The following is a 26,419-nucleotide window of genomic DNA, read 5'->3' on the forward strand; positions in this document are numbered from 1 at the left end:
TGTATTATAAATATAAAAAATTAATTTACAACTTAAATTAACATGTTTTAAGTAGTTTTACTTTTTTTTTAAATATTTTCTTCAAATTGTTTTTCAATCATTTTTTTTTTCTGAAATGTGGTTTCTTGTTCATATGGTAACTAGCTTGCTTCCTAATCTTCCTCCTAATCCATCTTGAGTTATTTTTCTTTACTAAATGCAAATATTATTACATTTGAAAGTCAGAGATTACTATAAGAAAGGGTTCAAAAAGAAAAAAAAAAATCCATTTCTAAGCCAACATGAATAGAAGATCAAATACAACCGTCCATTGCCCAACCTAACCCAAATTGATAGCCCAAATTCAACAAAGAAGATAATCTGGAAAGATTCCAACTAAAAGACTGATCAGCTTCTGCCAACCCAAGAGCACTGCACCGAACACTATGCCTCACCATCAACTCAAGCACAAAAATCAGCTTTTGCCAACCCAAGAGCACTGCACTGACCACTATGTCTCACCGTCAACTCAAGCACAAAATAAGAATGACACCACTATGTCTCACCGTCAACTCAAACACAAAATAAGAATGACAAGGAGCGAGACTCACCATCAACAAATCCAAAGCCAACAATAGAAGACAAGAAGAAATCAAAGAAGAAGAGACAATCCAACATCGCATGCATCTATATTATCATTGAGAAAGAATCAGTACACAACGATTTCAAATTTTCGTAGTTATGGAGCTATTACAAAACCTATTGTTTTGATGTCGATTTTATTGACTCTTTATACTTTTGACGATAATCGACAATAAATACTTTTAACGATAATTGACAATAAAAAAATACAATTAAAATTAAAATTTTTCTTCCAAATCAAATACATAAAGTCGATTATTTACAAGTAAATAAAATATTTAAAATTTTAAAATATTTATAAATAAAACATTTGAGATCTTAAAATACAAAAAGCATTTACATAGTTGGAGTTACTTTAGTTCAAAGATAAAGGGAACTCAGTAGAATTGGAAAAAAAAAAAATCCTCTTTCTCTCTTTCTCTCTCTTCTGGTTTGGATAAACAAACTTTGGCTCTCATATTCCTGTGTTGTTTATGTGAAATGGTCTGGCTTGTATATTCACAATTAATTTAATTATTAAAAATTTATATAGACAAATTTATGTCTATAACTATCTATATATTAAAACTAAAGTAAAGAGAAAGTACCACTCTCTTTGCTTAATATTTTATTTTTTTTCTAATTTTTATAAAATTTTGAGTTTTTTCTTTATTTTACTCTAATTTTATTGGCTCTATTGAATTTTTTATGCTTAAAAGTTAATATTAATTAATTTACTAGTTAATTATATTTTTGAAAATCTAAATTCATTAATTGCATCAATATTTAAGTTCTTTATTTTTTTAAGAATAAGTTTATTAATATTTATAATCAATTAAAAATAAACAAAATAATGACAATAAAGAAGTAACGTGAATTTAAATTTTTTATAAACAGATTTAATTTTATTTATATTTATTATTTATTATAAAATGAATTTAATGAAAATATAAAGCCACTGTAAATGAATGAAGGCGTGAAGAAAACGAATTGCTCATAATAGAAAGCAATTAATTACTGTTAAATAATGAATCACAATCATCCCAATAAATTTTTAACCTTAATTAGTTTGTTTTTTGGGCACTTGAGAATCGAAAATTTTCCATGAATTCGATTTAATTGATTTGTTTTTTTTATAGCCAAATTTAATTATATATTAAATTTTATTAATTTTATTATTCTCTCGTGTGATATAATTTATTTTTCTTTATATTTTTTCTAAAATGAAAGCTCTTCAAGATAAACATAAATGGATTTATTTAATAAAAAATAGTTAAAAAATAAATAAATTTAATTTAATTTTTATGAAATTTTTAATTTTAAATGGAGATATATATTTTTATATTAAATAAAATATGATTTTTTAGAAGGCCGATTATGTGGATGGTGAATTGTGACCATCTTAATCAACCCAACAAGCTTCGTAAATTCGATCAAATCCCAATTCCGACGAGAAATCCATTACCCACGACATAAGATTACAGGAGTTTGGTTCAAAACTCAAATGCACAGAGGCTTTTTATGCGGGCCTAATAGTCCATGACTTGGACTCCAACGTAGCCCCAGCATCCCTCCCTGATGACGAATCTTAACGTAATATCATTAATTAATAAAATAATATGAATTTTAAAATATTTAGATTTTAAATAAAAGAAATCAAATAGTAACATAAATTTAGCAAAGAAAAAAAAAAAAAAAAGATTTTTGGCAGGTCACAGTGATAGGACGGTGGCCACACAAACACTTAGTAGGGCCACGGCCACCGCCCGAATCCGTATTGACAGTAATGTGTCACGGTCATCGACATCCCTTTGTCCCGTTTTCTGTGCGCTAATAGAATACATTCATTTCGAACTACCCACTCCGCCAAACGTTGGCGTATTAGGTGGGTCCTCAAATCCACCTCCACGATTCTCCTCTAAAACCCGACAAAATTAAAAACTTATATCAAAATTTTCCTAATTCTTTGTTTAGTGTACATCGACCTGCACCATAATATTTTAACTAATTTAAATTCATATTGAAGTTAAAATTTTCTTAAATTTAATTATATTTATTTTTATTATTATTAGTTTGTCGTTTTGTGTAATAGCAAGTGAGAGTGTATTAGTTTTAGGTGAAACGAGGTCCAGTCCGTGGGCGGGTTCCTTCCATGTCGCATGGTGATGGGTATCAAAGAATCATGCTCTTTCTTTGATTCCAAATTCGCGTGTATAAACATTAGGATATTTATGCCTACGTATTCACCATGTGATGTTTCAATAATTAGGCAGTGATTTGGATCTACCACCTCAAACAACTTTGAATTCTCGGCATTACTCGAATAAATCATTATTAAATTTTCCTAACTTATTAATATATATATATATATATATTATTAATATTAAGTTATTTTTACACTTAAAAATTGACACATATATACACTTAAAAATTTACTGGAATGACACCATATAATTTTTACATTTGAGTGGAGTTCTGGTCCATATGAGACATGAAACTCGATGTTGGGAATTATGAGAAGCACATGTTGGCTTTACCAGCAATGATTTAGCAGTGAAATAGTGTGGTGGAATGATAAGAGCCACAAAATCTTTTCCCTTTAGACAGAAGTAGCAAAATTTGGGCAAATAAAAAGCAGCACTGCTTTTGGAGAAGGATTGGTCGGAAAGGCGTTTGAAATTATGAGTAGGACAATTATAATAAGATTGTGTCCACAAAGGGTAATAAAGTCATCAGAATTTGGACCCAAAGTTTCACGTGCCCTGCTCCTTCTTTCGCAGAATCAACCATAATTGAGCCGGACAGTGGAATCTCTGGCGGTGCCAAATAGTTGGCTCGCTTAGCCTACCAAAATAGTTTGTCAAGCCTTATCTTTAATTAAAATTTTAAAGTGTAACGATTAAAGATCTAAAATATGATTATATTAAAAAAATTACTATTTCTTTCAATTTTCAGTAATATACTTTCAATCACTAACCACCTATGATGATTGAGAAGGAGGGGAAGGAATCTCTAGAAAATTAGAGAGAGAAATTATCATTATAATCAACATCATTGGTCATTACTATTATTGTAGTGTGTAGGGTAGTGAAGCTTGTTCCAGTAAAATCTTCAAAGATAAAAATAGTAATTAGGTGCATCATTGCCATGGTCCCATTCGATTTGATGTTTTAAATAATGCATGATTAGTAATTAGTATTCAAACATAATCATTATTGGTAAGTAGTAATCATAATTCACTCAATCAAACATAAAATCATTAATATTAAACAAAATGCTCCCCACTAAATAGATTTCACATGTTTAAAAGTATTAAGAGTTATATTCCTACCCTCTTCCCCAAAATAACTATATATGAAAAAAAAATCCATTATCTTACAAATTACTTTTAACTAAAATTCAAACCGTTACTTCACAGCTTAAAAGATACAACATATTGCATTATTTTTTCAAATATCATTAAACATTATTAATTATTAATTTATACATTATTCAAAATAAAGATTTTATAATAACATATGCTAACTCATAATCTTTTCTTTCAGTAATTATATTTTTTTTTCCCTCTTTTTTCACTTTGCTTAATCTATGTATTTGACGTGTGTAGCGGAAACCAGACAATGTATACTAACTAATGATTTCAGATATCTTTTTTATTATCGAATATTATCCTAAATTCAAAAGGCACAATTGGAGTAGCTTTTTTAATTTTTTTATTTTTTTATTTTAATTTTCTGAAAGATTATTATTACTATTAAAAAATTCAACCGAATCCAATCATATAATGTGCGCAAATCTAATTACAGGAACTCAGTTGGCCTTCCATTTATAATTTTTCAAAATTAGGAAGAAAGACATTTCCTAATTATTAAAACAACGAACACGACAAAAAAAAAAAAGAATTATTTAAAGTACAAGACGGGAAATTTGGAATTGAGATGGAAAAAAATAAATGCAAGATGACTAGAAACGGAATCATACAACCGGAGCAGAATACACAAATCACACCCTTGGAATTGGATGATTGCGATGGATAAAAAGATCAACGATCACAATTTAAACACGGGATAAATAATTACCCTCCAATGGTAAAAATAAATACACCAGAAATAAAAAGAAAAAGCCGAGCCAACCGATCATCCATGCACCACCACCATTCACCGCTGGTTTAGTAGTCGGTGGTGGGAAGCTGCTCGTGGGTGTTGTTGCCGATGAAGATGAACTCGTAAATGAGCCCAGCAAGCCCACCACCGACCAGAGGACCAGCCCAGTACACCCAGTGATTTTCCCAGCTCCAGCTCACCAAAGCTGGTCCAAACGACACCGCTGGGTTCATGGATGCTCCATCGAAAGCACCTCCCGCCAAAATGTTAGCTCCTACAATGAAACCAATTGCTATGGGTGCAATGATTCCCAAATTGCCCTTCTTTGGATCAACGGCTGTGGCGTAGACTGTGTACACAAGCCCGAAGGTCATCACGATCTCCAAAACGAAGGCGTTCCATACACCAACTCCAGAAGAAAGAGCAAAAGCTGAGGTGGTCTGCGTAGCACCATATCAAAACTCACAATCAGTCATAAGATCGTAACTGTTTATATAGAATTAAGTGCAGTTATGAGTTATTCTAGGCTTAATTACCAGGCCGCCGGTGCTGAACTTGAGAAGCAAGCAAGCGACGGTTGATCCGAGGAGCTGAGCGATCCAGTAGAGGATACCACGAAGGAGAGTGATGTTCCCACCAACAAAAGCACCGAAAGTAACAGCAGGGTTGACATGGCCACCGGAGATGTTGGCGCCAACCGAGACAGCAACAAATAGAGCAAAAGCGTGGGCGAGGGATGCAGCAACAAGACCGGCAGGGGTGTTTGCAGCGTTGTCGGTTAGCTTGCTAAAGGCCATACCAGAACCTTCTCCGGCGAAAACGAAAATAAGAGTGGAGATGAACTCAGCCAAAGCCGCCTTCAAGGCGTCTGGATGAGTTGCCTCCTGAGGATGGCCAACGGCGATGTTTCTGATCGGCATCTTCCACTTGTAATAATGAAGCTCCGACGATGGAAACCGAACAATGATCTCTCTCTTTCACTGGGTGAAGAGCTCACTAGTGCAAGCACTGGTTTCCCCTTCTCAACTTATATTGGAAGAGTGGTCCTGGGGAACCTGCAGTAACCGGTTTTCGGATGAAAAATTATAAAAGAAAAATAATATTTTGGAAGACGATTGGCGGACAGGGTGTAAAACGCGATTTAATGAATTTATTTTGAAATTGTAAAATTCGGTCTGAGCCCATCTACCGGTCATCGATGCTGATACAGCTAGGCAACGGGACAATGAAGCATTAGCGGGTTAATTATTGAAACGTGGCCAGTTTTTGTAGGGACACGTATCTGATGTGGATTGTTTTGTCTGCGACGGTTTGTCTCCGGAAATATCGAATAGTTTGTATTTAAATTAATAAATATATAAATGTATATAACTTATTTAATAGTTAATATTTAAATTAAAAATAAAAGATAATGATCAGAGGATAATTGCCGCTCTTTGTAGTAGTAAGGAACAGTTGTACTGCGTTTGCATGACTGACACGTGTAATATGTGTAAAGTAAAACAAAGTATTCGGATGGAATTTTACTTTTTATATAGGTGATTTTGATGTTCTTCCACGAACCAGGTAATAAATGTAACTATTAAATTTCATTTTGTTATTAAATTTTAATTCAAATAAGAACTATTTTTCAAATTATTAAATATTAATTTAAATTAAAACTGAATAAATTAAAATAAAATTTTGCTCGCCTAGTTAAAAGATAAAAAAACTTATTAAATATAATAAGTTATCATGGATGTGAAAAACTAAATGAATTTAAAATTTTAGTATTATATGATATATTATTAAAGAAAATGATAGGCTTCTTCACGCTTAGTGAAAGGAATCTTGGGTGGGTAAATCACACTCATAATTGAATCAACTTGAATTAATCAATTTCAAATTATTTCATTTGAATGGTTTTGATTAATTAAAAAAATTAACTAATTAATTATCCTATGGCTAATGTATTTGAATATCAAAATTATCAAAAAATATATACCTTGCATTAATCATAAAGATCTTAGTTTATATTTTTCAAAGTATTTTTTTTTGGTTCATTTAATTTTTACCAAAATTTAAATTTAAAAATTAACAATTTTGAAAACAACTAAAAAAATATCAAATAAAAAGTTGTTAGTATATAAATCTATTTAGTGAAACTGAAAAAATATTTTTAAACAATATATATTTTATTTAAAAATATGTATTGTGAATAGTGGGTGGGTATATTCTGATATTTTAAAAATATGGTTTGGGGTATGACGTGGTTGGTATTTTTTTGGATTTATTATAATTATATTAAAAAGGCCTCTCACGTTTGCTAAGGTCACTAAGAATTTATTTTTTATTATTTGATACGTACCTTTTAATTTCTTATCTTATCATTCACTTTAAAAAATTAAAATTAAAAAAAAAAACATTTGTTGTACTTTATTTTGTTGGTTATATAATTCAAAGGTATAGAATATACCCTTATCCATGGAGTAAATATTAATTTTAACGAAAATATGATTAAATGTTGGCCACATTGGGAAATATATCTCATTAAAATTGGAAAAAGGAATATTCATTATCAATAATAGGGGCATTAATGATTTATATATATAGTATACATTTATTTATTTTGTAGTTAAAAGAAAAAGGAATTGAAGGGGCGCGTGATATTTAAGTGGAGTAAATAGAAGGTGAGGACACGAAACGGCAATGAGCATGTTACTTGGCCAGGCTGGAGGTGGCGATTGGTTTACAAACAGACCAGCAATTGACAGGGTGTATTAATTCCACTTTTGACTAGTGGTGGGCTACCACCACATGTACCTGTGGGCCCCATCCCTCTAAACACGCTGGATGGATAGGCTCCTTGTCTCCGTATCCGATCACTAATAGTAATTCTTGTATCCATTATAGTTTTAAGATAGAAACAGGTCTGTTTTATTTCATTTTCATGTATAACTTTTCATTTATTTGCATTTTCAGTTTATTATAATTTAAATTTAAATAAATTTTATTATAAATAATGCGAAATTTTTATCCATATTCTATTTAGTAAGAATAAAAGATATAAAAAATAAATTCTATTTAATTTTTATATAAAGAAATTCTATAATAAATCTAATTCAGATGAATTTCTTTATATTATAATTTATTTTTATCTAAATTCAATTTACTATCAACTTAAAATATATATGCTCATTTTATAACTTGTAAGTTGATTTAATGATTTTATAAATAAAGATAAACACTTTTTAATTCGTAAAAATTGAAAAGCCTAAACCAAAATCAAATTATATAAAATATTTTAAATTAAATTACATATACATTCCTGCCTAAAAAAGAAATTATCCCAGCGAGGCCTATTTTTATTTGTATTTATTTTATTAATTTTAAATAATATTATATTATTATCTGAAAATATATATAAAAGAAAATATAAAATTTCATGTGATGGGATTAACATACATGTAATAAGTGTGTGAAAAAGAATATTTGAAGAAGTATCCAAGGGTTCTTGATGGACAAAACTCCAAAAGGAAAATTAAAATAGTCTATTTATATTAAATATAAGGGAATGAAAAAGGAGACTGGAACGACTAAAAGCTTCAAATATTTTCGAGATGTGATTTAAATAATATATATAATAATTTTTAAAAAATAAAACAAAAGGTACATGAACTCTGGCTATAGCCTCGCAAGTTTCCATCAGGACCCATCGGCTGCTGGTGCTGGGCCTGCTTTCGAAAAAAAAAAAGACAGTTTCATTCTTCCTTGTCACTATTCTAAGTGATATTGAAGTCATCTTCAAGATATAAAAATACTTATAATTCCTCATATCAATTGGACCTAACCATCTCACTTGGATCCATTCGGATTCAGTCCAAAAGCCCAGTTAGTTGTTTATAATAGCAACCCATGACCCACACTCCAATTTGAGCTTGGCCCTCAGCCATAGTCCAAACTCAAAACCCAAAACTCAACATTTCAATAAACGTTCAGTTCGTCCACTAAACCAAATTTGAATTATTAATATTGTGTTGGAGTTTGAGTTTAATGATTTCATGTAATCTCACAATGATTTCATTGTATTAATTATTGTACTATTATTCTAATTAAACGGTGCATTTCAAGACAAGGAAGTTCTTGAATAATATTAAGAGAAGAAAACCCTTGTTTGAGTTCCCCACGTCAAGAATCTTTCTATCCCTAATACATTCTTTTCCAATTCTCTCTCTCTATATACATTCACTGTCCTTATAATTCTTATTAATTAATTAATTATATGGCCACCACCCTTCATTTCATTTTATTTATTTGCACTTCTCTGCATATTTTTTTTCAAATAGCATCCAAGTTCAAAGAAACCTTCCTCTCAAAAACATCAGGTAAACAAAAGAATGTTCCTTTTTTCCTAATTTTAAAATATTACTGTAATTTGCATTGAGTCAATTTATTAAAAAATAAAATAAAATATTTATTTTATTTATAAAAATAAAATTCAATCGAAAAAAATGCCGAATTTAAGTGATAATTAGAAAAGCATGAATAAGGTGATGAAAAATGATTAGATGAAATAGTAAAGGGGGGCGTGATTATTGGGTCACTGTCTACTCTTTCTTTGTGAATGTGAAGTGGAAGTGGGTCAACTCCACATGAAACTTTTCATCAGCCTCTCACAAAAATGCAATTTCTCCATATATCCCTATAATTTTTATTATTAGTTATATTTAAATATGAGATCCAGGGTGAGAAGTGTGAGAGTAAGCAAATGGAGACGATGATAATAACAGAAACCATAAGCAAGAAAAGCCAATAAAAGGAGGAAAAAAAGGGCAAATTATGTGGTTCCAGGCTTGCAAACCAATCCTCCAGTAAGGAATCGTTTACAAAAAGTAATGGGTTTGCTTCAAAGCCAACCGAATCTCACTCCTTTCCTCGCCTCCTCATACTTCCCCCCATTGCTTCTCTCTCTCTCTCTCTCTCTCTCTATCCATCTCTATTTATATACTCTTACTATACTTCCATGATTGCAAACTCACCAACATAATTCAGATTATCAAACTTCTTTACACGTTTCATGGATGTTCAACATGCAATGCCTTCTGAGGAGCTCGCTCTTTTCATCAAACACAAACGCAACAAGCGTCAACGCTCACCTTCTCCTCTCAGGTTACCCGTCACTTCTAGCTCCTCCAGCGGCGGAGACACCGGTGCTGAACCACTTCAAAGAATTGACAATAACAATATGTCTTATTCATCAACCACGATCACCTCCATTCAAAGTTCTGGTGCAGATGAAGAGGACATGGCTAATTGTTTGATTCTTTTAGCTCAAGGTAGCCTCCATAGCCGGACTCGAAAAACACCCGAGACTGCACCTGCTGGTAATAACAAGGTGTCTGGGTCGTCGCAGCTTTATGAGTGCAAGACTTGTAACCGGTTCTTTTCTTCGTTTCAAGCTCTTGGTGGACATAGAGCGAGTCACAAGAAACCCCACAATAAATCTAACAACGAAGAGAAGAAAGAGATACAAGACAAGGATGATCAACTGCTTAAAAATACGAGCACAGCCCTTTCATTGCAGATATTGCCAAATAGATCAGCTTTATATGGTAGCCGTAATATCAAATCTAACAAGGTTCATGAGTGTTCTATATGCGGGGCAGGGTTCTCTTCTGGCCAGGCCTTAGGCGGTCATATGAGGCGGCACAGGGGGGCGTTCGCTACTACTTCAACCACTAAGATGACAGCGAGGACGAATATGAGCTTGGTTACAAGTAGTTCTGAATCTCAAGAATCAAAGAAGCCAAGAAATAGTCTACAGTTTGACCTAAATCTTCCTGCTGCACCAGAAGATGATCTCCCAGAATCGAATTTTCACTTTGCTTCCGAGAAACAAGTTCTTGTTTTCTCGGCGTCTTCTTTGGTAGATTGCCATTACTGATTAACATTGCGATAACAACTACCCTTTTCTTTTTTCATTATATTATTCTTTTAAAAGTGGAATTATTTTACTCCACAACTCAATGTGAATTAATGATTAACTCCATTTTCACTAATATAATCCAATTATTAGTTCATTTTATTTTTCAATTATGACATAAATTTATGGGTATTGGGTTATTGAATTAGATATATAAAAAAAGAAGAAAATATAGAAGTAAATCCCGTTTGGAGTGAGAGAAAAACAAGTGAGAAAGTGAGAAGGAAAATAAAGATGGGCATGATGAGTTTGTCACCACCAATTGAAGAACCGAAAGTGGTGGATTAGGTTTTTTCTCCTGTTTCACAAGGAAGAAAGCTAAAAAAGCTCATCTCTCTGTCAGTGAGTCTGTTTCAGTAATAATATGACCAAAAATAAATAAATAAATAAAATAAATGTAAAAATAAACGGATGGCAAGCAAAAGCCAGAAGTGATGGCTAACAGCCTTGTTTTATGGATATCCACTTGGACTCGTTTAGTGAAGTATGTTATACGACATCGTACCTTTAATCATCCTCCCTTTATAGCTCTGGTGTGTTTCTTGCCTACACCAGGCGGATTAATAATTTATATATTATTATCAATAAGTATTAGAATGGATAGTTTGATACTTGAAATATTAATACTATTTAGTGGCAATTTTTTTTCAATAAAATTTCAAAAAAAAAAACTCAATTTATTGTGATATATAATTTTATGAAAATTGAATTATTTTTTTTTCTCTCTATTTAAAATAATAATTTTATAAAAATTTAATTTATTGATTTTTTTGTCAATTCTTTATTTGAAACTAAATAACTAATCAAAAGGAATTTATGTATGATTGCGTAAAATTTTATTTGAATTTTTTCACAAATTGATTTTCCAAGTCTTTGTATATAATTTATTCAAAACGAAGCTTGATAAAAATCAGTTGGTTCATCATATATACTAATACTAGCATCAGTTTGAGATTTTAAAATTAAATTTTGAAATTTTAATTTTAAATATAATTGCTTAACAATTAAAACATCTAATTTAAAAATAAAGGGGTTAAATAATTAATTTTATTAAACTATAAAAACTAAAGTGTAATTATCTGAAAGATAAAAAAAAAAAAAGTGTGAAAAGCAGAAAATCAGGCAAAGTCAATCGATGTTGGATGGAGAGACTGCATATGTAGTCTTAAAGTATGTCAACTTTTGGAGATTTGTGAGTTAAGTGGGCACCCAACCACATTTACAAACACATATCAAACATGTGTTGTCATAAAGTAGGTAGCTACCATATGAACCCCACAATTCATGGCTACACTTATGATTGGCTTAATTAGTTTCGCTCAGAGAATAAATTTAAATGCAGTGTTTAATGTTTTAAGTAAGTATTTGATGGGAGATTATGAAGGCTATAAAAAATTACTACACTTCTAAATAGTTCTGTTAAAATGTGATTCGGTTCGGTTTGATTTCTATCTACTCAATTTTAAAATAAATTAAATTTAAAAATTTTATTAAAAATAAACTTTTTAATATTTAAATTCATTTCGGTCTGCGCTGAAACTGTAGACGCAGATTATATTTTTAAAATTAAAATTAAAATTAAAAAAATTAATTAAATTTACACTATTAATCAATAAATAAATACAAACATTATAATCAATAGATAAATTTTAAATCCACATTTTTTCTCTTTAAAATCTAAATAGAACCTATTAAATTCATCTAAATAATAAAATAAACTTATTAAAAACTATATAAAATAAGAGAATATTAATCAATATCATCAAACCAACATTTAAATTTTATTCGAAAATTGATACATTTTCTCCATCTACATTTTGTTAATATACACATCTGGAATTTTATCTATAAATAAATAAAATTAATAAATAAAATAATATTATTTCAGTATTTTTAAAATAAATAGTATGTGAATCTGTCCTGTTCAATCCATACGAACTTAATTCTAAGATGAATCGAATAAAAAAAATATATTTTAAAAATAAAATTTAAATTTCTTATTAAAAAAATTTAAATACTTTATTTAAAACGGCTAACAACTGATGTAACAAACTGGTATTAATAAATATAACATTAGTATATGAGTAGAACATTTTTTATTTCAAATAAATAAAAAAAAATTAAAATCATATTAAAAATAATATTATTTTATAGGAATTCGATGGAATTTTTATATATAATTTAATTTCACTGAAAACAAAAAGCTTTACAATTGACCGACTCCACAAATATTTTGTCAATTCAATTAAAGAGTGGCAAATTGGAAAAATAAAAATGACAAATGACTTATTAATCTAAAAGAAGACCTTTTTTTATGTTTTGATTATCAACCTATTCCTTAGTGAAGACTAATTAGTAAGACTTACTTTGTATATCACAATACAATCTCCTGTATATAAATTTTAAACGTTAAAAAGTATTATTAAAAAACACAATAAATTTTAATAATACCTTAAATATCTAATTTCTCTCCCTCACATACCATAGAAGATTTTCCAAGAACCCACTTCTACCTTTACTCCACAAATCACCATCATCTTTACCATTGTGAATCTTTGGTTTCTTCCTTTCATTCTCTCCAAACACAGTCTTCTCTGACAATTAGAGATTCAAAGTGAACTTCATTTACATAGTGGTCTTTTCTATGCATAAAAATACTATGCAAATATAAATTATTCTAATGAGAATGAGAGTGATTTTTATTAATTTAAATATTTAATTTTAAAAGATAAAAAGATTAGCACTCCGAGACTTAGTCTGGTAGAAAGTGCATCCTTATAGTCTTGTGAGGTCAAAGGTTGGACTCCCCCTCCCCCTATTTCAAAAAAATAAAAATAAAAAATTAATTAACTATACTAAAATTTAAAGAATAAGGTCTGATTTATTATTTATTTTATTGGTGGTCAAGATGCAGGATTTTTGTTTCCTTTCCAAATTGGGCCCGACCCGACCGAGGGGTATCCGGCATCCAAGCACAAAATGAGGAGAACGAATATTCAACTGCTCCAGAAATCAAATCCTGCTGCCTCGTTTCAAGACTCTTATTGTACAGTGTTGTGTGGAACGCAAAAATGGCGGTGCATCGCGATGGCCTAATAGATGAGGAAGATAACGAAGAAGAGAATGCTCTCTTCGAAGAGGACGGTTTTGACGTACTCGATTCCGATACTCCTCCTCACCTCCGGGAACTTGCCCTCGCTGCTCAAGTCGGCGACGTCGATGCCCTTCGTCGAGCTCTAGGTCTGTAATCTTTACCTCCATCTACTTCATTGGCTATTCATTTTTCTTTGTTTAGCATTATAGCTTTAGATTTTGGTTTAATTTATTGGTTGGTTTGTTTGTTTCTGCTGCTATTGGTACTTCTTAAGACCCTAGGGTTCTTAACGATCCAAGCAATTTTAGCTGAATTAGACAAAATTTTCTGTGCTTTGAGAGATTTATCAATTTATGCAAGTTGCATTTTTTTAGTACAAGGTGCCTGCTTTTTCTCGTTTTACTTGTCTAGATGCATAGTTAGAATGTGGATGCATTGAAGTGAGCTGGTATATAAGTACTGTTTGTGAGGCCTACGGTAATATTTGATGATTTATAGCAGTCTCTGTTGGTGATGACTGATGGATATGGCCACTGAGTGGACTACTTCAATTAATGCACAAATTAATGTGTAATTATGGCAATGACATTGGAGAATAAGGGTCACCACTTTATGCAGAAGTGATGTTGGTGGGATTGTATTTCTGCCTCTTTTCCTTTGAACACACATTGATGGAATATAACTTCTTCCTGGTCTTTAAATGATATAGGAGGACTGAAATTTTTATCTTATGTACCTGCCCAGTCATCACTTTTTATTTCAATGAATTCTTAAATTTCATCTTATCAATCAAGAAAAAAAAATCTGAAAACAAATGTTTTCTTCTTAACTGCTGGCTTGGTTTGTTATTGTTGGTAATTTAAATGCCTTTGCAGTTATAAGTATGCCTTTTTAGCTGATGTTTTTCTTTCTGGTGCAGATAACTTGAACGGTAACATTGATGAACTAGTAGAGGACGGGGACACTGCTCTTCATCTGGTCTGTCTCTACGGTTATCTACCCTGTGTCCAGGTAAATTGCCCTGTGGTATTCTTCCTCTACTGTACTGCCATTCTGATTAGTTCTTTATGCTATTAAAGAACATGTAATTTATTTACAATCTTCTAATGCAGCTGCTTCTGGAGAGGGGGGCAAACTTGGAGGCTAAGGATGAAGATGGGGCAATACCACTGCATGATGCTTGTGCAGGAGGTTAACAACAACTTCTAATTATTGCATATTGATCAGACATTAAATCCTTTAATTTAGGTAATCATTCAGTTTGTTCTTCCTGTTGCAGGTTTTACTGAGATAGTCCAACTGCTGTTAAACAGTGCTAATAGTGCAGAGTGTGTCAGAAGAATGCTAGAAACAGTTGATGCTGAGGGTGATACTGTGAGTAGTGATGAATACTTTTTTCTTTTTGGAAGTGGAGATTGCATTTTTTTTATTTGATTAAAGCATTAAGGGGAAGAAGGCAAAAAAAAAAAAAAGTGAGAGATTAGGTGATTCTATTTTAGGTTAATCTCTTTGAATTCTTTTTCCAATCTCTTATTCCTCTGGGGGTCTGTGGTGTTGACTTGGTTAGTGAATGATGTCACTGTTGCTTTCCCAATCCTCTGTTGGAGAAAGGGTCTGAATATGAGCTGAAAATCATATAAATTGTGGAATTACCTGTGCTTAAATTTTATTTTTATTTTTATTTTTTTCTGGAAGCCTCTTCACCATGCAGCAAGAGGTGAGCATGCAGATGTTATAAGATTGCTTCTGGCTTCTGGTGCTTCTGTTACAAAAGCAAACGCTTATGGAAAGGTTAGTATCATCGGAAGGGTTTTGGCTATTACACCTCTATGCATTCTGTGACACTAAGCAATTAGTTTTTGCAGAAGCCAAGTGAGTTACCAGATCCAGACACAGAAGCCAGGAGAATTTTGGAATTTGCTGCTAGTGCTGTTTCAAGCCAGTAGGCTCCGACCATATCTGATAAAGGAGCGGGCTTTATCTTAGCATTGTTAGGAGCCACTTTGTTTTTCACCTTGGCTGGTGATTTTGTTGGGATCTCTAGTTACGCAGCGTTGTGGAAAGTGGAAACAAAATGCTTTGCATGAGGATTCTCAAATATAAATACAGAATGAGGATATAAATTATAAATATTTTTATTATTGTCATCCAGTTTTAGCTGAAGGAGAAGAAAACAATTTCTCTTCTGGTAATGTCATCCATTTAATACTCAATTTGGTTGGGGGAAATTCTTAGGTGGATCCGGTAAAGGCACAAATAATTGGGTTGCTTTATGGAAAGAAAACAAAAAGTGATTTATTTGTTTGTACCGTGGTCCATAATGAACCGAGTTTAGGTAAGCATTTTCTTTCTTTGAAATTGAAAATTTTAATTTCAATTCAAGTTTCTAAAGTAAAAATGTTTTAAAACATTAATAAATGATTTGGTTCCTTGGATTTATCACTAACTTCTTGTGTTTTATGCATGTTTATTTGTGTCCAACTTTTTAAAGAATGATTAAAGAATGATCATTGATCTTTCCCTGGACATTGTAGTACGTTTAGACAGTATTGAAATAGATGGATTTAGATTACCTCTTTAATTCGTGTTTGTTAGTTTTCATTTTGTTTGAGTATTATTAATTTAAAAAAATTGATTAAAAAAATTATTTGAATTAAATTGTTAAAGTATTCTTAATTGAAACAAAGAGGCCATGGATGGTATCTAACGTAGATCATCTTGCATCATCAAACAATCGAGTCTCAAAATCACATATACTAGTGGGAAGGGGCTAATGTGCTCTACAATTTCTTCCTCTTAAAACTTTTAGAATTCAAATTTAACAGATACTTTTCAATAATTGTATATATTTTAAAATTTGACAATTTGGCTAAAATGGTATATGATTCCCTGGCATCCAAGTCAATTCCATATCACTAAATTAAAACAACCAATTTGTTTTCATCCACTATCAGGATAGCATCCTGAAGAAGTGGATGGTCATTTGAAAATATGATATTCATTGTATGTAATGTGCCTGTAACAAATTATTATTATTATTATTATTATTATTTCTTATAATTAGTTTCAATTGAGAGTTGAGAATTAAAACTCAAAAGAACTGGTATTGGAAATAATTCTAATACCAATGAAATAAAGTCTATTTGTATTTATTTTATTTTTCTAATTTATCATCATTTCATATAATCTTCAAATAAGTGAAAAGGAAAATGACACTATTTATCATTAAAATTACGTCATTGCATTATGTTATTATATAAATATTATATAGTTTTATTTATTTGTTCTGTTTATACAAATACTTGTAACTTTGCAGCCAATTATTAACCGCATCCGCATCCGCCTCCACCGCCGCTTGGCGGTGCTGGGTGTGAAGGTCGAGGTGGATCTGATGGTTTTATCTCCACTTTTGGTGGTTCAGGTTTTGGTTGCTCTGGTGGTTTCTTCTTCATTTCCTCCTGTTGTTTCCTCTTCATTTCCTCCTGTTGTTTCCTCTCTAATTCCTCCAGCATCTACAACACAAATAATAAAGATCAAGTAATGTCCAGCATAATAATTTCAAACCAATCAAATAATGCGACAGAGTACATACCTTGAGTGCCAAAGCTTCAAAGCATTTCTCCACATTTGCTCTAGTTTTAGCACTCGCTTCAAGAAACAAAAACCCATGTTGTTTTGCTAGTGCCATTCCTTCTTCACTACTCACAGCCCTTTCCGACTCCTGAAATCATTTGCAAACTCAGAAATCTATAATTATAAAAATTGATAAATAATTTTTAAACAGTAGTAAGGCTGGCTGCATTCTTAAAAAAAATAACTAAAGTTAGATCCTTTGAATCCAACATTGTTGAGAGGGGTAATCACGAAATTTATCTATTAGAAAAGAAAACTTACTTTATCAACTTTATTTCCAACTAGTATCTTCACACAGTCCTTGTTTGTGGAGTAGAGTTCCACTTCTTTAGTCCATATGTTTGCTAAGTTGGTAAATGTTTGTTTCTGTGTAACATCATAAACTGTAATAACAACATCACCAAATCCTAACGTCAAAACCTTTTTTTTAAAATTAAATATCCTAATGGTCTTTATTAAAATTTCTTTTGTTAATTTGGGTTTTTTTTTTGAAAACAAAATTACCAAGAATGATCCCGTGGGCATCTCTATAATAAGAGCTTGTTAATGTTCTGTATCTCTCTTGTCCAGCTGCAATTGAAGCATAAATCAATCAATCAATCAAACATGCAGTAATATTTTTGAAAAATATAAACTAAAATATGTACACAAACCAGTGTCCCAAATTGTAAGCTTCAATTGCTTCCCACCAACTTTTATATGCTTCATCTTCATATCCACACCTTGGATCATAATAAAACACAAAGTATAACAACACCCAAATCAATCTTTTTAATAAAATAATATCAAAACTGTCTCCATGAAATCTCGAGTTTGAGTATTATTAAACAAAGTACGTACCGATGGTGTTGGGAATATCCGTAACAGCACCAGTAATGAAACTGAGAAGAAGAGTGCTTTTGCCAACTCCAGAATCACCTATCATCACGATCTTGAAGGAGTGATCATAGCTACTGCCTTGGCCTGAAGGTGTTCCCATAATTAATTATTCAATCCAAGACTCTTTTTCTAGATATCCTTACTCCAACTCAAGAAGAAGCTGATGCTTTTATATATAAGAGATTGAAAAGATAATGGCATGGCATCAATGCTTTTTATTTTCACACTAGCTTTGTCCTCTAGTTTTGTGTGCGTTTTCCCACCAGCACCAGATTCTTAATTAATTTCTTACTACCAGGATGCGGTGCCGTTTTATTGAAAGTCCCACCTTCACGTCAACTTGCATGTTCTTATCTTTAGGTGAGGAAAGGTCCGGTTAAATTTAGTATTAGAATTGATTATTCTAACCATATAGTAACTATTTATCTCCACATTAATCAAACAGTTTTAGCTTTTTTTTAAAAAAAAAAAGAAAAAAAGAAAAAAAAGCCTTTGAATTGAAACTAAAATTAATTTTTGTAATTTTATTTAAGACCTTTAATTTCAGGTATTTGAGTTTGATTTTTCTAATTTTTAAAATTATATGATAAGGATTAAATGGCATAGGATTCCCTGGCGGCAGCAAAGTAGTATAATTATTCTGATTCACTTAACAAGCATCCTGAAAAAAGTTGGTGGTCAGTTCCATAGTCATTTGAAAAATATTTCCTAAATTCTCCACAATCTGTCTCTGCATTTTCCTCTTTTATGAACCTTGTTCACACCTACTCAACAACATTAACATAAACAAGGGAGATAGCTCGCAGAAAACTCACATTAACTTAACCAATAAAATATAATAAATTTATGTTCTTGCAACATCAGTGAATATTGGCCAACAAAAACAAAGGCATAACAAATATACACAAGCTCATAGCTGTTATTTAAATGCCTGTATTCTCAGAATGATGATTGATACAAGTGAGCACGGCAACTCTGCGACCATCTCCGCAGCAGTAAAAAGAACACAGTAAGAGAAACAAGGAAACCAATTATCATATACATGATGTGTTCATGATTTGTTAAGTGGGAACTCATTGTACATCCCATCTGCAATGCTATGTTTGAGGCCTTTTCTTGATATGTAGTCATTCTTTTATAATGAAAGGCCTCGTTCTTGCGGCTTATGAAGAGCAACAGCCGTCGTTGGATCTAGAAGACGGTGCTTGGTTTTCCTGTTTCTGCTTTAAAATATTTCTCTTCACTGCAGTAGATCCTTCTTCCAAAAGGCTCGGAACTTCCATTATCTGTAAGATAACACCTGAATGTCAGAACTCGGAAGTGGGACCAACAAATTTACCTCTCATCTGTATAAGCTCATAAATTTTACATATTTAATACCATAGTAGCATTATGTTTTGTCAGATTTATTCAGCAATATCAGAAATAGTTTGGTTGATATTCTACAGTCATTAAAGTAAGGTTCCATTACTAGACATCTTCCAATTGTGTATCGGAAGAGCTTATATTCGAACTCCAGTTGCATACACAAATGGATATGGCCAAATATAAGCAACCTTTTCCTCACATTGCGTGAAGGTTGTTTTGTGGTTACAACCTGTGACTCCCAGGTTACAATGTTGCGAACAGTTAACTTAGTTGAGATTTTAATATAAGATTCCTTACATTCCACGAGTAAATATGTTAACGTACATGTTAAGTATGTAAAAGGAGTACCTTGAGTGCTAGTTCCTCAAAACACTTCTCCACGTTTTGTCTAGTTTTAGCACTACATTCAAGAAATGTACATCCGTGCTCTTTTGCTAGAGCCATTCCCTCCTCTCTACTTACAACCTCTTCGGATTCCTGAAATCACACACAAATAGAACAAGAATGCCATTAAAAAGGAACAATAAGGAGAAGCATCAAGTTTTCACTCTTTTCTTTCCCCTTCCTACATGATTTAATGGCATGGAAACAAAGAAGAAATAAAAAAAAAAAAAGAAAGAAAAAAGGAAGTTTGCAACTTAACAACTCGTGTCTAAAACAGCTAGTAATAAGTACTTTAGCAAATTATCATGCATGTTACTAGTTCGATATACGAGAAACAGACATCAAGGAATGCAGCACTTAGCAAACCAGCATATGAAATAAACTTATTTCTTCCCAGAGACAGCTAGCAGTAAGGAGATGCATAAGAAAAATTCAAATTTGTAAGCCTTCTAATTGCTTAGCAAATTCCAGCAATTGCTGAATGACTCATTATCAAATGGTCGAGTTCACACGAAAATTAGAGGACTGAACATGGAAGCACAAATTAGACATCCAAATGACCAAGCACAAATTGTTGCACTCCAAAATAAGGGCAGTAATGCTCGAGAGTACGCAGAGGAAGTTTGGGACACAAATTATGAGTGCAGTAGGACACTGCCAAAGTAAGATTTATGAAATGTGAGTTCAATTGGATCACAGGTGAACCTTCACTAAATGATTTTAAGCTTCCATATACACTCTTGTAAAAAGAATAAAAACTTACTACATCCACTTTATTTCCAACAAGCATCTTCACACAATCATTATTTGTACAGTAGAGTCCAACTTCTTTAGCCCATATATCTGACAAGTTTGTAAAGGTTTCTCTTCGTGTAACATCATAAACTGCAATGACAGCAAAGTGATTATTATTCTTTGGGTGTCCATGCATAGTTCAAATGATGTTAAAAACATAATCCAACCACGATTGGCAGAATAACAATGCAATAATCCAGCCTAGCACAAGGATATGCAAATGTGAACAATTAGATGCCCATAAATGAGCAAAGAATAGAATAAAAAATCCCCTGTTTCTGTAGAGGTTTTGACATAAAATATTGAAAAAATTGTCAATTTCCCTGTTGATGTCACTTACTAAAGATGAAAATCAAAGCTAACACCTTCCCCCCTCAAGACATTTTTTTTTCTAGCTACTCTTTTGATTTTGTGAGAAAACTTGACGCCAAAATGTCGAGACGACTGATATCTATAACCATTGCTTTAAATAAATATGATTATTCTGTCAAAGTAGAAGAACTAACTTAATGCAGAAGCACTCTCCACATAAAACATGGAAACATCATCATTTATATGCAACTTAACATATTCCAATATACAATATATTCACATTAACAAATAGGCATCATCTCAAAAATCAACCTGACACAAGAGCTAAGTTCTAAAATTGTAATTTTATGCTTCTGTGACTCAACGTGAAGCTATAATGTAGGTAGCATACCAAGAATGATTCCTTGGGCATTTCTATAGTAAGAGCTTGTTAATGTTCTGAATCTCTCTTGTCCAGCTGCAAAAGAGATAATGATTTTCCAAATCAGCCATGCATTTCAAATACATTTCCAACCTCAAAGAAAAGCAGAACAAAAAAGAAAGAACAAAATCATTACTATTAAGATGAATAGGAAATAACATCTCCTTCGGAGAATTCGCAGGTTAATTTATTCAGGCAGAAAAGTTGTTATTTTATTCTGAGCCAAAACTAACCAGTATGCTTAAGTGGATACGACAAATTAAAGTAGTTGGCAAAAGGAAGTCACTAGCCACCTTCTAGCTTCTTTTGAGTGAATAGTTCATTCTCACGTTTTTGTTTCACTTTGAATATTAAGCTGTTTTATTGATATCAAACTTAAATACTGGTAAAATATATTTGAGGATCTTTTGATAATGCAGCCTTCATCACTCAGTCATGAGAATAAATAGTTAAAAAAAAAATCAGTAAAATAACAGATGGCATACCAGTATCCCAAATTGTAAGCTTCAATCGCTTCCCATCAACTGTTAGCTGCTTGATCTTAAAATCCACACCTTAACAAAACGTATAAAATCATATTAGAGAATCCAACAACTTTTTTCAGCTCTATGAATCAATTCAAATTAAATGAATCAATTAAACAACCCTTATATTTTTTTTTCCCTTTTTTCATATTTTTAATGCAGACACAAAGTTCACAGACACAGATATTTTGCTCACTGATACGCACATCTCATCATGAACCCAAAAATGAAGAGCAACCAAAATAAGCTAAACTCATCAAGAACCCACAATTACTGTCAAGTTTCATAACAAGTCAGATACTTTTCAGCTGAAAAAAAAGATCCAAAAGCATTTCGTGCAGCTTGAAAACTAAGAATCCATGGAGCAGTAAAACGACAACAAGAAAGAGAAATGGATAAGGATTGAAGTACCAATGGTGGGAGAAAGATCCTCAACAGAACCGGAAATGAAACTGACAAGAAGACTGCTTTTACCAACCCCAGAATCACCGATCAGCAAGATCTTGAATGAGAGATCAAAGCCACTGCCTTGCCCTGAAGATGATCCCATTACTCAATCCCAAACCAAAAAAAAAAAAAAAAAAACGAAAGGACAAAAAAAAGGAAACAAGGTCCCTCTTTTTTTATATCCCTTTTCTGGGTTCCCAAAGAAAATTCAAACAAAAAATTCTTTTGCTCTCAAATCTCTGTGAATGTGTTGTCTCTAATGATGATCAAGATTTCTGGGTCTTTGTTTCTCTCTCTTAAAAGTACAGTGAAAATGAAATGTATGTTATTATTATGTATTTAAGGAGAGAGAGAGAGCAATAAAAAGCAGAAGAAAGAGGTAAGAGAATTGGTATCAACTTTGGATTTTTTGAGAGAGAGAAGCAAAAGAAAACGGCTAACTGCAGAGGAACACCTGACACCAACGTTATTCTTTACTTCTCTGTATATTTCTATACACAAAATTATGCGATGCCGTTTGCGCACAACACTCAGTTCTGTGTCCAACTCCGGGTCCCACCTTGGACTGGTCTTTTCCTGCGTGGGTTAAGGGAGCGTGCATGCACGCTTCCACCTACAGGTGAGCGGCTGCTGTCAATGGTGGTTAGGCAACCTGTTAGGATCACTGGGGACTGTTGGGTTCCATTCTAACGTTCTGGAACCATAAGCGGCTATATTGTAGGATCCAAAATTTTAAGTCGGGCCTTTAATTTCATTCATTTCAGAAAAATTTTTTTATTTACATATAAAAAATATTATTTGTATTTAAGATTTTTTTTAAAAATTTAACTTATAATTTATTAAATTCATGTTTTTAGATTTATTCTTTTAAAATCCATAAATAAAGACATTAAATAATACAATCATTACTCATAATTTTTTAAAAAAATTCTAAAATCTATTTTCATGAATTTTAATAATCTAACATATAATTTCAATAGCATAAAAAAATAAATAAAAATAACTATCAATATTTGTATAAAAATGAACTAAATTGAGAGGGAATAATTTATTTTATATTTATTTTAAAAAATTAAATAAAATACTTCAAGTTGAAATTTTAAAAATTAAAATTAAATTTATAAATAAAAAAATAAAAAAAATAGAATGGTTGCTATAAAAATAGCATTTAGATTTATGGATTTATTTATTAAAAAATTATTATCAAATTTATGAATTTTTAGAAAATTCACTACTGATTTTAACTAACCAATTTTCAATCTTTAAATGATCATTTCAATTTTTAAGTAAAAAAGATAAAAAATAATTTGACGATTTATTTATTTATGGCAAAACCCACTCTTTTTTTTTCTTTTAATTTTATGAACATTGTGAATTCATTTAATACTATATAAATGAAAAAAGTGAAGATACCGTTAGTAATAAATAAAAAAAATAATAATAATAACAAACGATTATTGAAAGTTTATTAGTTTTTTCTAATTATTGTCATTTTATAATGTAATTTTTTATAATATTTATGAATAAGCTATAATAAGATTTATTGTTGTTAAATAAGTTCTATAATCACTAATAAACTGAAAACTTTATACATTTATTCAGCACAAATATAAATTTAATTCAATTTAATCATATTACTTATATAATAAAAATAATAATACATAAAATAATTTAAATCTGATTAAAATTAATTTAAAAAATTATTATAATTATAATAAATTTAAAAATTTTAACTTTTTAATCTAAAATTAAAAATTTTAACTATCAACATAAAAACTTCATTGTCGTACTTTTGAACCTATTAAAAAATTAACACACTTTGATATTCTTAAAAAATGTAAGAAAACAAGTAGACATTATCATTAGCATGTGGAATTTTTTTAAAGAATTACTTTTCATAGTAATCATCAAAAGAGTGCCCCGCAAGCCCACAGCTTGATTACAGTAAAGGCGCAATTAATTAATTTAATATTGGTTTTTGAAAATTCTTCCTAAATTCAGATCTAAAATAAAAGCTATATTTTATTTATTTATTTTTCATGAAAAGATCGAATTTAAATAAAATTTTCCATAGGTATCATTTAGCAAACCCAAGTTCCCTTACCATCTGCTTCCTCAAAAAATTAGCATTTCCAGTTTTTTATTCAGAGATTTGCAACCTAGGCTCACATATACGTCATGTTCGTTTCTCTTGGCATGCTTAACCGTAGACAAATGTCAGTTTGTTGGGCCACTTTCACTGATTGAAGCAGCTTCATCTATAACAACGGGATCAAATTCATTCACCTTGTCCACCTGGTGCTTCCTCTTGACATCCATGGAAGACTCGGACATTCCTCCAAAGTCAGAGGAGACTTTGTCAGGTGAGTTTCCTTTGTTACTGTCCGCAGCTGTTTCTTTGCTCTGTTTTCCCAAGCCTTTTGAGTCATGGATAGACTTGTGATGCAAAGGACCATCAGTTGGCATCAACTGCTTCTCTTTTCTGACTAACCCCATCACATGCATCAACTTTCTTTTCATTTGTTTGCCACAGAATGCAGGTCTAACACTCTGCTGTACATTCATTAAGCCATAATGAATCTGTGGAGTGTCATGACTGATTCTGTGATCTGTACAGTCTTGCTGCAACTCCATCATCTCGTTTCCATACTCATGTACTACCTCGCTATGTCATGGAAGAGGAGTAACACAATTAATATGTGAAGTGCATATAAGCAAAAGCTGCAGTAGTAATAATAATAATAATTAAAGTAAATAAAATCCACAAGTTATTAAATGAAATTTCACCTGAATTCACACTTTTGTTCACTAAATAGCTCATCAGCAGAACTCTTAGCAGAAGCAAAAAAATCTGGTCCAGACACCCGCAGGCTTTCAAAATAAGGAGAGGCTATGAAATGAGGAGTATAGGTTTTCAAGCATGATGATGGGCCAAACTTGAGTTTGGAATCCAAAGGAATGCTAAAGATTTGCTTTGAGCACGAATAAACTTCATCAAACAAGATTTATGAGATACCATGGTTGGTGACGTAAAAGAAGCCCCACTCTTGACAGCCTTTATAAAGGGCAGATAGGGAGGAGATCTCCACAGATTGAGATAAATCTAACACAGGTACTTTATGGCCACTAATTATTTTGCCACCACTAAGTATTACAATAATTTTCATTCAAGGATGAAGATCCAAGGACCACATTAACAAGTATCATTGGTCAACAATAACGAGGTAGGCACAGTGTTGTGGATATCCAAATCACCACTTTTACAAGGCAAATCATACCACATCATCAAAAATGGTGGAGAGCACAGACCATTATTACCACTTGATCATCTTTGCTGAAATGGTACTGCCAAAATGGTGCAGTATTATACCGCTCACACAGGAACCAAAACCGCGAGAAGGTAAAAACGTGAGCAGAACCACAATGCAACAATTGAATGACTTCAGACTTTTAACATGTCAATATCGTAGCTGATGAAATTCAGAAGTTTGCGTCACATAAAGACTATTAAACAAAAAGCATATCAGTGCCACGGGGATGCAGATATGAAAAAGCACATTTTGTTGACAGATGAGGATTGAGGGCCTATGTGAGCTTGTTTAGAGAGAGAAGGCTAGTCAATTGGGATTTGATGATCTGAAAACGTAAAAGATGGGACTTGGCCTTCTAGATTGAAAGAAGCGCTGTTTGATGGCAAAGAGAGATGGTAAATTTTCTAGCAGCAGAACATAATACCTCCAAGTGTTTGTTTGGGTTAATTATGTGCTTGCTGAAAACATAGAGGTTATCTCCGAAAGTCAGTTAAAAAATACCAAGAATACAGTGCTGTTTGGAGATGCAACCACATAAGAAAAACAAGAAACCAAGTTGTGTTGAGATATGGAGCTTAATAATATA

At 31.7% G+C, this 26,419-nt stretch overlaps 6 protein-coding genes across 7 annotated transcripts; 2 read left to right on the forward strand and 4 right to left on the reverse strand.

Annotated features, from left to right (window-relative positions):
• Window positions 1-4,539: 4,539 nt before the first annotated feature.
• LOC110620751 (aquaporin TIP1-1) lies at window positions 4,540-5,719 on the reverse strand. The gene is made up of 2 exons (XM_021764597.2): window positions 5,240-5,719; window positions 4,540-5,143 (listed from the first exon to the last, which is right to left on the reverse strand). Exons 1-2 carry the CDS (start codon window positions 5,621-5,623, stop codon window positions 4,769-4,771), a joined length of 759 nt encoding a protein of 252 aa, XP_021620289.1. The 5' UTR covers window positions 5,624-5,719; the 3' UTR covers window positions 4,540-4,768.
• Window positions 5,720-9,438: 3,719 nt separating this feature from the next.
• Window positions 9,439-11,094, forward strand: LOC110621662 (zinc finger protein ZAT5). The gene has a single exon (XM_021765932.2). It carries the CDS (start codon window positions 9,760-9,762, stop codon window positions 10,624-10,626), a length of 867 nt encoding a protein of 288 aa, XP_021621624.1. The 5' UTR covers window positions 9,439-9,759; the 3' UTR covers window positions 10,627-11,094.
• A 2,567-nt stretch (window positions 11,095-13,661) lies between these two features.
• LOC110620377 (poly [ADP-ribose] polymerase tankyrase-1) lies at window positions 13,662-15,906 on the forward strand. The gene is made up of 6 exons (XM_021764087.2): window positions 13,662-13,905; window positions 14,679-14,770; window positions 14,872-14,950; window positions 15,039-15,133; window positions 15,455-15,550; window positions 15,625-15,906. Exons 1-6 carry the CDS (start codon window positions 13,737-13,739, stop codon window positions 15,703-15,705), a joined length of 612 nt encoding a protein of 203 aa, XP_021619779.1. The 5' UTR covers window positions 13,662-13,736; the 3' UTR covers window positions 15,706-15,906.
• A 1,049-nt stretch (window positions 15,907-16,955) lies between these two features.
• Window positions 16,956-18,421, reverse strand: LOC110620518 (ras-related protein RABC2a). Its single transcript, XM_021764292.2, has 6 exons — window positions 18,233-18,421; window positions 18,046-18,114; window positions 17,897-17,962; window positions 17,654-17,775; window positions 17,352-17,480; window positions 16,956-17,271 (listed from the first exon to the last, which is right to left on the reverse strand). Exons 1-6 carry the CDS (start codon window positions 18,369-18,371, stop codon window positions 17,083-17,085), a joined length of 714 nt encoding a protein of 237 aa, XP_021619984.1. The 5' UTR covers window positions 18,372-18,421; the 3' UTR covers window positions 16,956-17,082.
• Window positions 18,422-19,067: 646 nt separating this feature from the next.
• LOC110620425 (ras-related protein RABC2a) lies at window positions 19,068-22,993 on the reverse strand. Of its 2 annotated transcripts, XM_021764153.2 has the most exons (6): window positions 22,487-22,990; window positions 22,037-22,105; window positions 21,522-21,587; window positions 20,787-20,908; window positions 19,988-20,116; window positions 19,068-19,557 (listed from the first exon to the last, which is right to left on the reverse strand). In XM_021764153.2, the coding sequence occupies exons 1-6, from the start codon at window positions 22,623-22,625 to the stop codon at window positions 19,435-19,437; spliced, it is 648 nt and encodes a 215-aa protein (XP_021619845.1). In that variant the 5' UTR covers window positions 22,626-22,990; the 3' UTR covers window positions 19,068-19,434. The 2 variants fall into 2 exon arrangements, with proteins under 2 accessions (XP_021619845.1, XP_043814722.1); XM_043958787.1 differs by lacking the exon at window positions 21,522-21,587 and having other exon boundaries at window positions 22,487-22,993.
• A 1,341-nt stretch (window positions 22,994-24,334) lies between these two features.
• LOC110620063 lies at window positions 24,335-25,526 on the reverse strand. The gene is made up of 2 exons (XM_021763636.2): window positions 25,310-25,526; window positions 24,335-25,187 (listed from the first exon to the last, which is right to left on the reverse strand). Exon 2 carries the CDS (start codon window positions 25,157-25,159, stop codon window positions 24,740-24,742), a length of 420 nt encoding a protein of 139 aa, XP_021619328.1. The 5' UTR covers window positions 25,160-25,187; window positions 25,310-25,526; the 3' UTR covers window positions 24,335-24,739.
• Window positions 25,527-26,419: the final 893 nt, after the last annotated feature.

This window comes from Manihot esculenta, chromosome 8 (assembly GCF_001659605.2).
Source record: "Manihot esculenta cultivar AM560-2 chromosome 8, M.esculenta_v8, whole genome shotgun sequence".
Classification (NCBI taxonomy): Eukaryota; Viridiplantae; Streptophyta; class Magnoliopsida; order Malpighiales; family Euphorbiaceae; genus Manihot; species Manihot esculenta.

Excerpts from the sequence above, each read along its gene's own strand:
- LOC110620751 (XM_021764597.2), bottom strand. The coding sequence starts at position 5,623 with ATGCCGATCAGAAACATCGCCGTTGGCCATCCTCAGGAGGCAACTCAT. Across the intron at positions 5,144-5,239 it reads AGTTCAGCACCGGCGGCCTG|ACCACCTCAGCTTTTGCTCT; the intron begins GTAATTAAGCCT and ends GGTGCTACGCAG.
- LOC110621662 (XM_021765932.2), top strand. The coding sequence starts at position 9,760 with ATGGATGTTCAACATGCAATGCCTTCTGAGGAGCTCGCTCTTTTCATC.
- LOC110620377 (XM_021764087.2), top strand. The coding sequence starts at position 13,737 with ATGGCGGTGCATCGCGATGGCCTAATAGATGAGGAAGATAACGAAGAA. Across the intron at positions 14,771-14,871 it reads GTTATCTACCCTGTGTCCAG|CTGCTTCTGGAGAGGGGGGC; the intron begins GTAAATTGCCCT and ends CTTCTAATGCAG. Across the intron at positions 14,951-15,038 it reads GCATGATGCTTGTGCAGGAG|GTTTTACTGAGATAGTCCAA; the intron begins GTTAACAACAAC and ends TTCCTGTTGCAG.
- LOC110620518 (XM_021764292.2), bottom strand. The coding sequence starts at position 18,371 with ATGGGAACACCTTCAGGCCAAGGCAGTAGCTATGATCACTCCTTCAAG. Across the intron at positions 17,963-18,045 it reads GCTTACAATTTGGGACACTG|CTGGACAAGAGAGATACAGA; the intron begins GTTTGTGTACAT and ends CTTCAATTGCAG. Across the intron at positions 17,776-17,896 it reads TGCCCACGGGATCATTCTTG|TTTATGATGTTACACAGAAA; the intron begins GTAATTTTGTTT and ends TTGTTATTACAG.
- LOC110620425 (XM_021764153.2), bottom strand. The coding sequence starts at position 22,625 with ATGGGATCATCTTCAGGGCAAGGCAGTGGCTTTGATCTCTCATTCAAG. Across the intron at positions 21,588-22,036 it reads GCTTACAATTTGGGATACTG|CTGGACAAGAGAGATTCAGA; the intron begins GTATGCCATCTG and ends TCTCTTTTGCAG. Across the intron at positions 19,558-19,987 it reads TTGAGGAACTAGCACTCAAG|ATAATGGAAGTTCCGAGCCT; the intron begins GTACTCCTTTTA and ends GTTATCTTACAG.
- LOC110620063 (XM_021763636.2), bottom strand. The coding sequence starts at position 25,159 with ATGATGGAGTTGCAGCAAGACTGTACAGATCACAGAATCAGTCATGAC.